General features: G+C 42.7%; 1 protein-coding gene across 8 annotated transcripts in view; it reads right to left on the minus strand.

The window, feature by feature from the left end:
• DTNB (dystrobrevin beta) overlaps positions 1–14,966 on the minus strand; it is a 354,166-nt gene that overhangs the window by 193,561 nt on the left and 145,639 nt on the right. For all 8 annotated transcript variants that reach the window (XM_045010065.1, XM_045010062.1, XM_045010063.1 and 5 more), the window contains exon 9: positions 1,025–1,149. In XM_045010065.1, the coding sequence (XP_044866000.1) occupies positions 1,025–1,149 (125 nt within the window). The remainder of the gene's footprint in view (positions 1–1,024; positions 1,150–14,966) is intronic.

A 14,966-nucleotide genomic window follows, 5' to 3' on the forward strand; every position in this document is an offset into this window, starting at 1 on the left:
CAACTGCAATAAGACAGATATCATGACCTTTAATATTGCCTCACCACCACCAGTACGGATAGAGGATGATGTTCTCACAAACGTAGAAACATTCACATACTTGGGCAGCACCATCAGCCAGGATGGTGGAACAAGCCAGGACACCCGCAACAAAATCAGTAAAGCCAGGAACACCTTCAGGAGCTTAAATACAGTCTGGAAATCTTCAAAATACAACACCAAAACCAAACTCAAGATTTATCAGAGCTCGGTACTTTCAACACTACTTTATAGTGCAGAAAGCTGGGGAATGAGAAAGTATGACATGTCCAAACTGTCTTCATTCTATACAACCTGCCTCAGAAAAATCCTCCATATCTTTTGGCCCAGAACAATCTCAAATCAAGATCTATTGACACAGTGCAGCCAAGAGGATATGAGCACCATCATTGCCAGGAGGTGCTGGAGATGGATTGGCCATGTGCTTTGGATGGAAACTGATTCCATCAGCAGAGTAGCAATAAGATGGACACCTAAAGGCAAGTGAAAACGAGGCTGCCTGAAAATAACATGGCGAAGAGCTGTGGCAGCTGAGCTGAAAAACCTGGGGCACAGCTAGGGAACCATTGAAAGACTTGCCAGAAACAGACAAGATTGGAGGAGCTTCGTCACTGCCCTAAACGCTAGAGGCATAATGGGAACATGATGATGATGGTTACCTATACATTATGTATCAGTCATTCTTCTGCTAACAGAATATTTATTTTAGAACATAAGAACGGCCATAATGGGTCAGAGCAAAGGTCCATCTAGCCCATTTACTTATTTAACATTTTTCCAGAGAACAAACTCATGTAAAATGATAAATCTGTTTAAGGGATCCTTTCTGACTTACAAAACCACATCTCTTAAAAACTCCATAGTGAATCCAAATGGAACTAAAAAAACAAATTCTGCAGTCAAATACGTCTGCAAACAGCTACTTTGGTATCAATTTACTTTTAAGTTTTGATTAAATGAAAGATACATACAAATGGATACTCACACGATATGAGCAAGATCAAGTGGCTTCTCTGGCTGTTCAGGAAATACAGGATGAGGTGGTTCTCTAGTGGGCACACAACCAAGAGATTTACTAATTGCATGGCTCAGCTTCTTGGCAGGCGATTTCTGTTTTTTAAAGAAAGTCAAACAATGAGTAGATCAATCTGTGCAAGGAAAGAGCACAGACGTTCAAAAATATCCCACATTAGAAAATCTTTGTGTAAATACCATATCTAGCTGATTAGTACGAAGTCATGCATCCAGTACAATTCAGACCCTGTAAACAGGGTGAGTGGCTGAATTAATCTCTACATTCCTGTTAAGATGGAATTTTGAAAGATGGTAGACTCATTCATTAGACTGCTAAATCAAGAAATATCTCAAATGTGAACTCTGAGCTTTCTATCAAGGTCACACCAAAAGGTCATTAGTCTTTGTCATGGTATTTCAGCTATTAAGTGGCCTTTTGAGATATAATTTTGAAATATGATACACCCATCAGAACCTGCCACCACCTCTCCCTTTAGAACACAGCAGGTGCTGCTTAAACAGAAGAAGGAAAAAAACACTTAAGGATACTTAGTCAAGTTCATCACAAGGGTGGACGATTCTTAACTATCAACAACTACTATGTTTTTTGTCTTAAGGATTTACATCACATTCATATATGGTAGCAAACCTGAGAGGAGTACTGTCGGGGATAGACGCAAGCCACATGGGCTTCACCCCAGAAAGACTGAAATGAAGAAGATAGCTATTTGTGATGCTCTGTGCCTTGGGGGAACCCCCCGCACCTCCATGTTCATCCTTATAATATGATTGTGTGGTATCCAATGCAAAGTTTGTCATGTCGGGTGTCTTCGGAAGGCTCATGATGCACTGAGCATTGTTGTTATAGTAATGTTATAGGTTGTAATTTCATGTATATAGTTATGAGGCTGAAAATGTGTCCTCATGGCTTAACCCTCACCCTTTTCACCACAATGACTTAGTTAAATAAACCTAGGGACAGTGAGACTAATTATTTTTTCTAACTTATTAACATATTATTGAGTTTAAGGTAATGTTTTTGTGTACCAAATATATTATCCTGTAAAAAATGGGAGAACGTAATTCCCATTTGTTGAATGGAATAAGGGGACCGTCTCTCTGACCAATATTTTTCTTATAATATTGCCCACCGTCCCCCAGCTCTTCCATGATTCCAAATTCATAAACATCCCTGAATTCCCAGCAGTTGTGAGTCCCCTCCATTTCTCTCACTCACCTCCACTGACTTTATAGTTGACTCCCCAAAAACCACCCTCTTCACCCTTAATATTTTTGTCCCTCTCCCATTGCACCATCCACTTAAATAACCATAAACCACTTCCTCCATCCAAGTCCTGTACTGCTGAAAATCTGTGGAGAAAATCTAGGGATCACACAGACTTCCTCCACTACAAATTCACCCTTTCCTCCTTCAAGGTTATCTTCCACGAACAGCTGTTCTCTTTCCCTCCCCCATTACGATTCACTCTACAGCTCCCATCGTTTGTCACCCTGCACTCTAGCCTCAAGCTCCTTTTCCCCAGGATTCTTCTCAGGATTGCACTGATTTGAACATCAATCAGTTCAGATTTGATCACTTTCCCTCTACCCTTACGTCTATCACTCATGCATCACTTTTGTGTCCAAGTGCTACCATCCCATCACTGTTTCTTTCCCTCCTCACACCCTTTCCCTCCTGTCACTGACTGATGGTCATTCACTTAATTCTCTATTTCCCTTACCATAAGCTGTCCCCTCAATTTTCTCTGCTTCACCCTCAACCTCTCCTTATAATCTGACTCCTTCCACTCAAACGAGAACCCAGGCTCCAGTATTCTTCCATTGTAAAAATAAATAAATAACCTAAACAGCTTTTGCACACAATTGCCCCCCCAACTACTGTTCTACTTCTCTTTACGTCCTGAATGGGCTATTTCCATCCCTTGCTTTTCCTTCCTTCTTATCTCACTGAATCCTCTCTCCTCTCCAATCCTGCTTCCTCCCTCTGCACTCTACCAAACTTGCGCTTTCATGATCGCTAACCATCTTTTTCTTTCCCAAATCTAGTGATTTCTATACCATCCTTTTCCTTTGTACTTTTCATAACTAATGATTACTCTCACGTTGAATCCTGTCCCCCTGTCACCTTTGTTTCTATAGCACTGTCTTCTCTTGGTTCTCCTCCTACTTCTTATCAGTCCTTCAGTGTCAATTGTAGGGCCCTGCGTGGATACAACATTTGTATCTGCAGCCGATCTGCAAACATTGTCTGTAGATATCTGCAACTGTGTAGTCATTTTGTGATGCCAAAGAAGTCCATTATGAATTAATTTAAAGCCATTGAATGCAAACGGTATCCCACTTGGATGTGAGTCTCTGGAACTGACAGCGTAACAAATTAAGGTAGTAAGAAACCTTGCTTTTCATCTCATATTAATCAGTGGATAAAAAAATGTATTCTCTGCGCTTTCAAATTTAAGGCATTAAGAAAGGAAGAGTACCTTGTATCAAATGTATACCTTGTGATAAAGTTGGGAGTGATTTTACAGCCCAGTTGTCATTTGTATTTTGATAATTAATAGATAAGTATTAGTAGTTAAGAACCGCAGTCTCACCTTTTCTAAAATAATGAATTGGTTAAATAAACACAGTGACTGAGACTAACACTCAAAGGCCCCAGTCAGGATCAGAGATCCATTGTGCAAGGCACAGTACACATCCAGTGGTAGAAATGGTTCCAGCTTCAAAGAGTTAAAGATCTAACTAGCGAAGTGAATCAGATAAAATGAATGAGCTAATCCTACAGAGAGGTTACATTTCCTCAGAATCTACTAGCTTTAACATTAGAAAAATGTGCAAATGCACACTTGGCGATTCTAAAAAGGATGCCTCACAGACAAGCTTGTTTCTACCCTTCTGCTTACATGTGCAGTTACCAGCAAGATTCTAAAAGTTTTCTAAGTCTTCACCAATATCATTCTCATGTTAATCTTAAAAGCTATATATGGCTCGTGACTTTAAGCTGCAGAGGAGTGGTCACTGAGAAGCAAGACACAAGAGTCTCTCCCAAAATTGTACTGGGTGACAACAGGTTAGTATCTTTCATTCATACAAGAAATTGCATTTAAGGCCTGGTCTATACTACAAAGTTTTGCATGAACAGCTGTGTGGTCTAGGAGTGTGAAAAAAAATCACATACACCCAGCCAACATAGCTATGCCAGCAAAACTCCCAGTGTAAATGCAGCTATGCCTACAGAAGAGTGCTTCAGCTAGCATAGCTAATGTTGTTGGGGAGATGGTATAACTATGCCAGCATATGCCTTCTGACGACTTACACTGCATCTACGCTGCTTAACAGTGTAATCCTTGCTGATCTTAAACACAAAAAAGAAGCTTACAAGAAGTGGAAGCTTGGACAAATGACCAGGGAGGAGTAAAAATACTGCTCAGGCATGCAGGAGTGAAATCAGGAAGGCCAAATCACACTTGGAGTTGCAGCTAGCAAGAGATGTTAAGAGTAACAAGCAGGGTTTCTTCAGGTATGTTAGCAACAAGAAGAAAGTCAAGGAAAATGTGGGCCCCTTACTGAATGAGGGAGGCAACCTAGTGACAGATAATGTGGAAAAAGCTGAAGTACTCAATGCCTTTTTTGCCTCGGTCTTCACAGACAAGGGCAGCTCCCAGACTGCTGCACTGGGCAACACAGCATGGGGAGGAGGTGAGCAATCCTCAGTGGTGAAAGAACAGGTTAAGGACTATTTAGAAAAGCTGGACATGCACAAGTCCATGGGCCCGGATGTAATGCATCCGAGGGTGCTGAGGGAGTCGGCTGATGTGATTGCAGAGCCATTGGCCATTATCTTTGAAAACTCGTGGTGATTGGGGGAGGTCCTGGACAACTGGAAAAAGGCAAATATAGTGCCCAGATTTAAAAAAGGGAAGGAGGATGATCTGGGGAACTACAGGCCAGTCAGCCTCACCTCAGTCCCTGGAAAAATCATGGAGCAGGTCCTCAAGGAATCCATTTTGAAGCACTTGGAGGAGAGGAAGGTGATCAGGAACAGTCAACATGGATTCACCAAGGGCAAGTCATGCCTGACTAACCTAATTGCCTTCTATGAGGAGATAACTGACTCTGTGGATGAGGGGAAAGCAGTGGATGTGTTATTCCTTGACTTTAGCAAAGCTTTTTACACGGTCTCCCACAGTATTCTTGCCAGCAAGTTAAAGAAGTATGGGCTGGATGGTGGATAGAAAGCTGGCTAGATCGTCGGGTTCAATGGGTAGTGATCAACAGCTCCATGTCTAGTTGGCAGCCCGTTTCAAGTGAAGTGCCCCAAGGGTCGGTCCTGGGGCCGGTTTTGTTCAATATCTTCATTAATGATCTGGAGGATGGCGTGGACTGCACTCTCAGCAAGTTTGCAGATGACACTAAACTTGGAGGAGTGGTAGATACGCTGGAGGGTAGGGATAGGATACAGAGGGACCTAGACAAATTAGAGGACTGGGCCAAAAGAAACCTGATGAGGTTCAACAAGGACAAGTGCAGAGTCCTGCACTTAGGAAGGAAGAATCCCATTCACTGTTACAGACTAGGGACCGAATGGCTAGGAAGCAGTTCTGCAGAAAAGGACCTAGGGGTTACAGTGGACGAGAAGCTGGATATGAGTCAACAGTGTGCCCTTGTTGCCAAGAAGGCTAACGACATTTTGGGCTGTATAAGTAGGGGCATTGCCGGCAGATCGAGGGACGTGATCATTCCCCTCTATTCGACATTGGTGAGACCTCATCTGGAGTACTGTGTCCAGTTTTGGGCCCCACACTACAAGAAGGATACAGAAAAATTGGAAAGAGTCCAGCGGAGGGCAACAAAAATGATTAGGGGGCTGGAGCACATGAATTGCGAGGAGAGGCTGAGGGAACTGGGATTGTTTAATCTGCAGAAGAGAAGGATGAGGGGGGATTTGATAGCTGCTTTCAACTACCTGAAAGGGGGTTCCAAAGAGGATGGATCTAGACTGTTCTCAGTGGTACCCGATGACAGAACAAGGAGTAATGATCTCAAGTTGCAGTGGGGGAGGTTTGGGTTGGATATTAGGAAAAACTTTTTCACTGAGAGAGTGGTGAAGCACTGGAATGGGTTCCCTAGGGAGGTGGTGGAATCTCCTTCCTTAGAGGTTTTTAAGGTCAGGCTTGACAAAGCCCTGGCTGGGATGATTTAGTTGGGAATTGGTCCTGCTTTGAGCAGGGGGTTGGACTAGATGACCTCCTGAGGTCCCTTCCAACCCTGATATTCTATGATTCTATTCTATTATTCTATGAAACACTACAGGACTCAGCCAGCATAGCTAACCCAGCCAAGGGAGAAATTGGTTGTGAATCTGAAGATTGAAGGTAATTTGGGTGAAAGTTATCATGAAATGATAGATTTCATTATTCTAAGGAAGGAAAGGCGTGAGAGCAGCAGAATAGGGACAAAAGACTTCAAAAAGGCAGACTTTAACAAACACAGAAAACTCGTAGGTAAGTTTCCATGAGAAGAAAATCTAAGGGAAAAATAAGTTCAGGAGAGCTGGTAGTTTCCCAGAGACAGTAGAACAGCAAACTATCCCAATGTGAAGGAAAGATAGGAAGAATAGTAAGAGATGACTATGTCTCTTCCAGGAGCTCTTTAATGACCTAAAAAAAAAGAGGAATCTCACAAAAACTAGAAATATGGACAAATTACTAAGAATACAAAAAAATAGCACAAGAACGTAGGGACAAAATCAGAAAGGCTAAGTCACCAAATGAGTTACACCTAACAAGGGACATAAAAGGCAATAACAAGAGGGTCTTTAAATATATTAGGAACAAGGGCAAGACAAAAGAAAGTGTAGGCCCACAACTTAGTGGGGAAGGAGAACTATTAATGGATCACATCAAAAAGATTGAGAGATTTAAAGCCTATTTTACTTCAGTCTTTATTAAAAAGGTTAATTGTAACCAGATGCTCAACACACTTAATAATAACTACAAGCTGGAAGGAACAAAAGCCGGAATAAGGAAAGAACAGGTTACAGAATATTTAGACAAATCAGATGTAGTCAAGTCAGCATGGCCTGATGAAATTCATCCAGGTACTTATGGAAATAGTTGGAGGAATCTCAGAAGTGTTAGTGGTTATCTTTGGGAACTCATACGGGACAGGTGAGGTTCAAGAGGACTGGAAAAGGGTAAACATAGTACCTATCTTTAAAAAGGGGAACAAAGAGGACCCGAGGAACTATACAGCAATCAGCCTAACTTTGAGATCTGGAATGATACTGGAACAAATAATTCAACAATCAATTGGTAAGCACTTAAGAGGATAATAGGCAACATGGATTTGTCAAGAACAAGTCATGCCAAATCAACCTAAAGGACCTGGGGATTACAGTGGACGAGAAGCTGGAAATGAGTCAGCAGTGTGCCCTTGTTGCCAAGAAGGCCAACAGCATATTGGGCTGTATTAGCAGAAGCATTGCCAGCAGACTGAGGGAAGTGATTATTCCCCTCTATTCGACACTGGTGAGGCCACACCTGGAGTACTGTGTCCAGTTTTGGTCCCCTCACTACAGAAGGGATGTGAACAAATTGGAGAGAGTCCTGTGGAGGGCAATGAAAATGATTTGGGGGCTGGGGCACATGACTTATGAGGAGAGGCTGAGGGAACTGGGCTTATTTAGTCTGCAAAGAGAAGAGTGAGGGGGGATTTGATAGCAGCTTTTAACTATCTGAAAGGGGGTTCCAAAGAGGATGGAGCTCGGCTGTTTTCAGTGGTGGCAGATGACAAAACAAGAAGCAATGGTCTCAAGTTGCAATGAGGGAGGTCTAGGTTGGATATTAGGAAACACTATTTCACTAGGAGGGTGGTGAAGCACTGGAATGGGTTACCTAGGGAGGTGGTGAAATCTCCATCCTTAGAGGTTTTTAAGGCCTGGCTTGACAAAGCCTTGGCTGGGATGTTGGTGTTGGTCCTGCTTTGAGCAGGGAATTGGACTAGATGACCTCCTGAGGTCTCTTCCAACCTTAATATTCTATTCTAATTTCCTTCTTTGACAGCATTACTGGTGAAGTGGATGGCGGGAAGCTGTACAAGTGATTTATCTTTATTTTAATAATGTTTTTGACACAGTCCCATATGACATTCTCATAAACAAACTGGGAAAATGGGTCTAGATGAAATTACTAAAAGGTGGGTGCATAATAGATTGAAAGACCACATTCAAAGAGTAGTTAGCAGTGGTTAACTGTCAAACTGGAAGGCCATATCCAGTGGGATTCCACTGGGTCTATCCTGAGTCTAGCACTATTCAATATTTTCATTAATGCCTTGGATAATGGAGAGGAGAGTATGCTTTTACAATCTGCAGAGAATGCCAAACTCGCAGGAATAGCAAACACTCTGGAGGTCAGGATTAGAATTCAAAACGGCCTTGGAGTACAAAGTACTACACTTAGGAAGGAAAAATTAAAGGCACAGCTACAAAATGGGAAATATTGGCTATGCAGTAGTACTACTGTAAAGGATCTGGAGATTATAGTGGATCACAAATTTAGTATAAGCCAACACTGTGGTGCAGTTGAGAAAAAGGCAAATATTCTGGGGTGCATTAGCAGCAGTGTGGTATGTAAGACACTGGAGGTAATTGTCCTACTCTACTCAGCAATGCTGAGGCCTCAGCTAGAATATTATGTCCAGTTTTGGGTACCACTTTAAGAAAGTTGTGCACAAATTGGCGAGAGTCCAGAGAACAACAACAAAAATGATGATAGGTTTAGAAAACCTGACCTCTGAGGAAAGGTTTAAAAAACTGGGTATGTTTAGTCTTGAGAAGACTTAGGGGGATCTGATAATAGCTCTGAAATGTGGAAAGGGCTATTATAACAAGGATAACAATTGACCACTGTCTATGTCCACTCAAGGTGGGACAAGAAGTAATTGGATTAATCTGCAACAAGGGAGATTTATGTTCGATATTAGGAAAATCTTTCAAACTATAAGGACAGGTAAGCACTGAAATAGGGTTCGAATGGGAGGTTGTCAAACCTCATCCATTGGAGGTTTTTAAGAACAAGTTAGACAAACACCTTTCAGGAATGGTCTACATCAGCAGTTCTCAACCCGCGGCCCACGGGCCACATTCAGCCCAATTAGCTCACAGCTGCGGCCCAGTTGTGTGCTAAAAAAAATTCAACATTTGCCTTCCTGGTCTGGCAGAGGCTGGGGCTGGTTGAGGGGGAGACAGCGTCTTGCAGCCTGCACCCGTGCTCCTGCCAGCAGGGGCCTGGTGAGTGGCGCAGGTATTAAGGGGGCAGGAGAGTGGGTCTATGGGTAGGTTTGGGTGCAGGGGCGCTGGGAACTAGGGGTTTGCTAGTGTGCTGCATCAGCCCTAGGTTTTAGTCGGGGCTCCGTTCCTGGCCTTCTCGGATCCTGGCTGCCGGCCTGTGCTGGGCACTTCACTCCTGGCCCGTTGCTGGGGGTCCGGGCTGCCCATCTGCACACTGTGGCACTCGGGTCTCAGCTGCCAATCCCTGTGCATCGGCACTCAGGATCCGGATCTGGCTGCTGACACTGGCTGTTGCCTGGCCCCGCATGGTGGGGTCCGCCTGCCCGGTCCCGAGCCCAGGGCTCCACTCCTGGCCCCACTCTGGGCAGAAGCGCTGGGCATAGGGGACTGTGGGTGGTTTGGGGGCAGAGGGCGCTGTGGCACTCAACCTGCAGCCCACGTAACACACTGTGGTCCGCATATGTGGCCCACAATGATAAACAGGTTGAGAAACACTGGTCTAAGTATATTCTAGTCCTGCCTCAACACAGGGGGCTGGAGCTGATAACCTCTGTGTCCCTGCCCTTACATATCTATGATTCTATTATCATCTCTAGGACAACTTCCTTTCCTAAAAACACTCCAATTTATAATTGCACATCATCCCCCTGAGACTATTCCTTAAATATCTGATTTATCACAGGAAAGTCTATATGCAAGCTCAATTTTCTGGAAGCTGAAGAGGCTCAGACAACACATAGTCAACCTGTGGGATGCCTTGCCAGAGGATGTTGTGAAGGCCAGAACAATAACAGGATTCAAACGAGAACTAGATAAGTTCATGGAGGACAGGTCCATCAATGGCTATTAGCCAGGATGGGCAGGGATGGTGTCCCCGGCCTCTGTTTGCCAGAAGCTGGGAATAGGCAACAGGGGATGGATCACTTGATGATTCCCTGTTCTGTTCATTCCTTCTGGGGCACCTGGCACTGGCCACTGTTGGAAGACAGGACACTGGGCTCAGCTTTGTAATAAAATAAAATAAAATAAAATGTAACAATAAAACAATGATTTTGTCAAGTGGCAGCTGACTGAAAAGTCACTTAATCAATGGACAATGCAGTCACATGCACCTATCTAGGTCTTCATTCCATAACCATGGTATTTGAGTGCTTTATATACATAATTATATTCATCAAGCAGGAAAAGTACTCCTTCCAAATAGATGGAGATCTACTACATAAATCTTTAAAAAAGAATAGGAGTACTTGTGGCACCTTAGAGACTAACAAATTTATTTGAGCATAAGCTTTTGTGGGCTACAGCCCACTTCATCGGATGCCCATGAAAGCTTATGCTCAAATAAATTTGTTAGTCTCTCAGGTGCCACAAGTCCTCCTGTTCTTTTTGCGGATACAGACTAACACGGCTGCTACTCTGATCTGACCAAAGCACCACTCAATATTTAAGTAACCTGTTTAACAGAAATACACAGAAAGAAGCTCCTTGCCAACTTGTAGACTGCCCCACATTCCACATAGTGATGATTTTTGTCTAAGTTTTAGAGTTCTAATTAATGAAAGTGATCATAGTGGATAACAATGTTCTCCCTTCCAGCAGTGAATATTTAGAAGGAATTACTTACAAACATATTCCAATTATTTTGATGTGAATGCTGAAAATGGTAATGTCTTAAAATTTTCAGAGGTGCATAATCCTCATACAATTAGAACGTGCCCTCAGACATTCTCAAGAGGGAAGGAACATCCTTGAAGGAACAGAATTTCATTTCACTCTCTATAGGGTATGGCGTTTGGTGTCACACATCCACATATGTGAAAAGCATCTTTCATGACAAAAAGATGCAGAAAAAAATCGTATTTGACCACAATTATAGTTTTCTTTCTAACTAGGACAGTTGTCTTCAGAACAGTCTTGTGGAAATTGTGATAAAGGTCATTATAGAGAAGAACGGCCATACTGGGTCAGACCAAAGGTCATTGTAGCTCAGTATCCTGTCTTCCAACAGTGGCCAATGCCAGGTGCCCCAGAGGGAATGAACAGAACAGGGAATCATCAAGTGATCCATCCCCTGTCGCCCATTCCCAGCTTCTGGCAAACAGAGTCTAGGGACACCATCCCTGCTGATCCTGGCTAATAGCCATTGATGGACCTATCCTCCATGAACTTATCTAGCTCTTTTTTGAATCCTGTTATAGTCTTGGCCTTCAGAACATCCACTGGCAAAAAGTCCCATGGTTTGTCTGTGTGTTCTGTGAAGAAATACTTCCTTTTGTTTGTTTTAAACCTGCTCCCTATTAATTTCATTTGGTGACCCCTAATCCTTGTGTTATGAGAAGGAGTAAATAACACTTCCTTATTTACTTTCTCCACACCAGTCATGATTTTATAGATCTCTATCATATCCCCCATTAGTCGTCTCTTTCCCAAACTGAAAAGTCCCAGTCTTATTAATCTCTCCTCATACGGAAGCTGTTCTATACCACATCTGCACACAGTATTCAAGAGGTGGGCGTACCATGGATTTATATAGAGGCAATATGGTATTTTCTGTCTTATTATCTATCCCTTTCCTAATGATTCCCAACAGTCTGGTTTTTTTTTTATTGACACTGCACATTGAGTGGATGTTTTCAGAGAACTCTCCACAATGACTCCAAGATCTCTTTCTTGAGTGGTAACAGCTAATTTAGACCCCATCATTTTATATGTCTAGTTGGGATTATGTTATCCAATGTGCATTACTTTGCATTTATCAACATTGAATTTCATCTGCCATTTTGTTGCGCAGTCACCCACTTTTGTGAGATCCTTTTGTAGCACTTCACAGTCTGCTTTGGACTTAACTGGCTTGAGTAGTTTTGTATCTTCTGCAAATTTTGCCACTTCACTGTTTATCCCTTCTTCCAGATCATTTATGTTGAATAGGACTGGCCACTGGCAGACACAACCATTTACTTCTCTCCATTCTGAAAACTGACCATTTATTCCTACCCTTTTTTTTCCTGTTAACCAGTTGACCAATCCATGAGAGGACTTTCCCTCTTACCCCATGAAAGTGTACTTTGTTTAAGAGCCTTTGGTGAGAGACCTTGTCAAAGGCTTCCTGAAAATCTAAGTACACTAAATCCACTGGATCCCCTTCGTCCACATGCTTGTTAACCCCCCTCAAAGAATTCTAGTAGATTGATGAGGCATGATTTCCCTTTACAAGACCATGTTGATTCTTCCCCAACAAATTATGTTCATCTATGTGTCTGACAATTTTGTTCTTTATTATAGTTTCAACCCATTTGTCCAGTACTGAAGTCAGGCTTACCGGCCTATAATTGCCAGGATCACCTCTGGAGCCCTTTTTAAAAATTGGCGCCACATTAGCTATCCTCTAGTCATTTGGTACAGAAGCTAATTTAAATTCAGGTTACAACCACAGATCTGCAATTTCACATTTAAGTTCCTTCCGAACTCTTGGGTGAATACCCTCTGGTCCCAGTGACTTATTACTGTTTAGTTTATCAATTTGTTCCAAAACCTCCTCTAATGGCACCTCAATTTGGGACAGTTCCTCAGATGTGTTACCTAAAAAGAATGGCACAGGTTTGGGAATCTCCCTCACATCCTCAGTCGTTAAGATCGATGCAAAGAATTCATTTAGTTTCTCCACAATGTCCTTATCGTCCTTGAGTGCTCCTTTAGCATCTCGATTGTCCAGTGGCCCTGCTGGTTGTTTAGCAGGCTTTCTGCTTCTGCTTCTTGGGGAACCTGGATTATGACACAGCCGGACGGCTGTGCCATGAAGCAGAGGCAGTGAGACTGGAACTGCAGTGGGTCTGCAGGTGGAGACGAGGACGGAAGAGCCAACACCACCAGAGGGCACACCCGCTGATCAGAGCTAATTCCCGAAACAGCCAGCAGGCGACACCAGTGTGGTAGGAGAACCTGTGACAGGTTTCAAACCTCATCATCAGAAGCAAGCTTGCTACAGACTAGGACACACTAACTCAAAATGGCACCACACCCTACCAGAACAAAGGATGCAAAACCTGCAGACCATATATCTGCTGCTATGATGATCAGTACTCCCACAACACACTTTTTTAAGATCCCTGGGTCCTACACACACCTAGCACAACATGTGGTGTATCTCATCCAGTGCACTAAATACCCCAATAACAACTATGTGGGTGAAACCAGACAAACACTACACTTTTGAATGAACTCACAGAGAAAAATGATAAAAGACAAAAACATCATCTCACCCATGGGTGAACACTTTTCACAAAATGATCACTCTATATCGGACCTTTCTGTCCTCGTCCTCAAAGGAAACCTGCACAGCACCTTCAGAAGATGAGCCTATGAGCTTACATTCATAACTTTGATAGACATTAAAATGATGGACTTAATAAAAACTCAATTTATGGTTTATTACAACAATCTGAAACCTAACCCCCCCTTTTTTGTCCTATAACTGGAGAGGTGTCAATGGGCCACTTCACCTTGAATGGTCTCTTAGAATATGCGTTAACTACTTATGCCAAACAATCTATTCCACCTTGTATATAGCTGTGACACTCTGAGGCCAGGTCTACACTGCAGACCTATATCAGTATAACTATGTCACTCAGGAGTGTGAAAAATCCACACCTCTAAGCAACGTTGTTATACCGGCCTAACCTCCTGTATAGATAGCGCTATGTCGACAGGAGAGCTTCTCCTGACAACAGAGCTACCACCTCTCAGGGAGGTGAATTAACTATGCCAACAGGAGAAGCTCTTCCGTCGGCATAGTAGCATCTTCTCAAAAGCACTACAGCAGTGCACCAGTGCAGCTGCGCCACCGTAGCACTCTATGTGAAGATAAGCCCTGAGTATCTTTCCCAGGCTGGAAGAAGAGCTCTGTCACTAGAAAATGTGTCTCTTTTACCAAAAATGTTGGTCCAATAAAAGATATTACCTCACTCACGTTGTCCCTCTAATATCCTGGGACCAACACAGCTACAACACTGCACACATATTTCACATGAAGTCTAGCACAGCTCTTGTATTTATTTGAGCATGGACACAGTTTGCCCTCTGCTGGGGGAAGAAACTATTTAAAATTGTACTGAATATGCTCCCCTTTTCACTTGGTTTTCAGGGCATCTGGCCAATATCATTACGATTAAGAATTTTATAGAATGATTTGCAAGTCACCTTTAAAAGATTTTATAGGGGACAGTAAGTGAGTTAATAATACAAAATAAGGGTTTCTAAGAGAGAAAAATGCTCATAGGACCTATTGCAGCTATAAGAAGTCCAGCACAGGCAAACTCTAAATTACTTAGGACAGTGAGCTTCTCAGGACAGGGACTCTTTTTCTGATGTGTTTGTACAGTGACTAATATAATGGGGTCCTCATCAGGGGCCAAGACACTGTCACAGTACAAATAAACAACTAAATTTACTTTTAGTTATATTATTAATAGATTCTCAGAGGCAGTTGGATTAGAATGCTCTATAAATAATAAATATTCTATTCTTCTTCTGAAATAGAAAGTGTTTTAGAAAGAACAAGGCATTACTGCACTGGAAAGGAGGCTTCCAAAGGCTACAGCTT

Source organism: Mauremys mutica, chromosome 3, assembly GCF_020497125.1.
Source record: "Mauremys mutica isolate MM-2020 ecotype Southern chromosome 3, ASM2049712v1, whole genome shotgun sequence".
Lineage (NCBI taxonomy): Eukaryota > Metazoa > Chordata > Testudines > Geoemydidae > Mauremys > Mauremys mutica.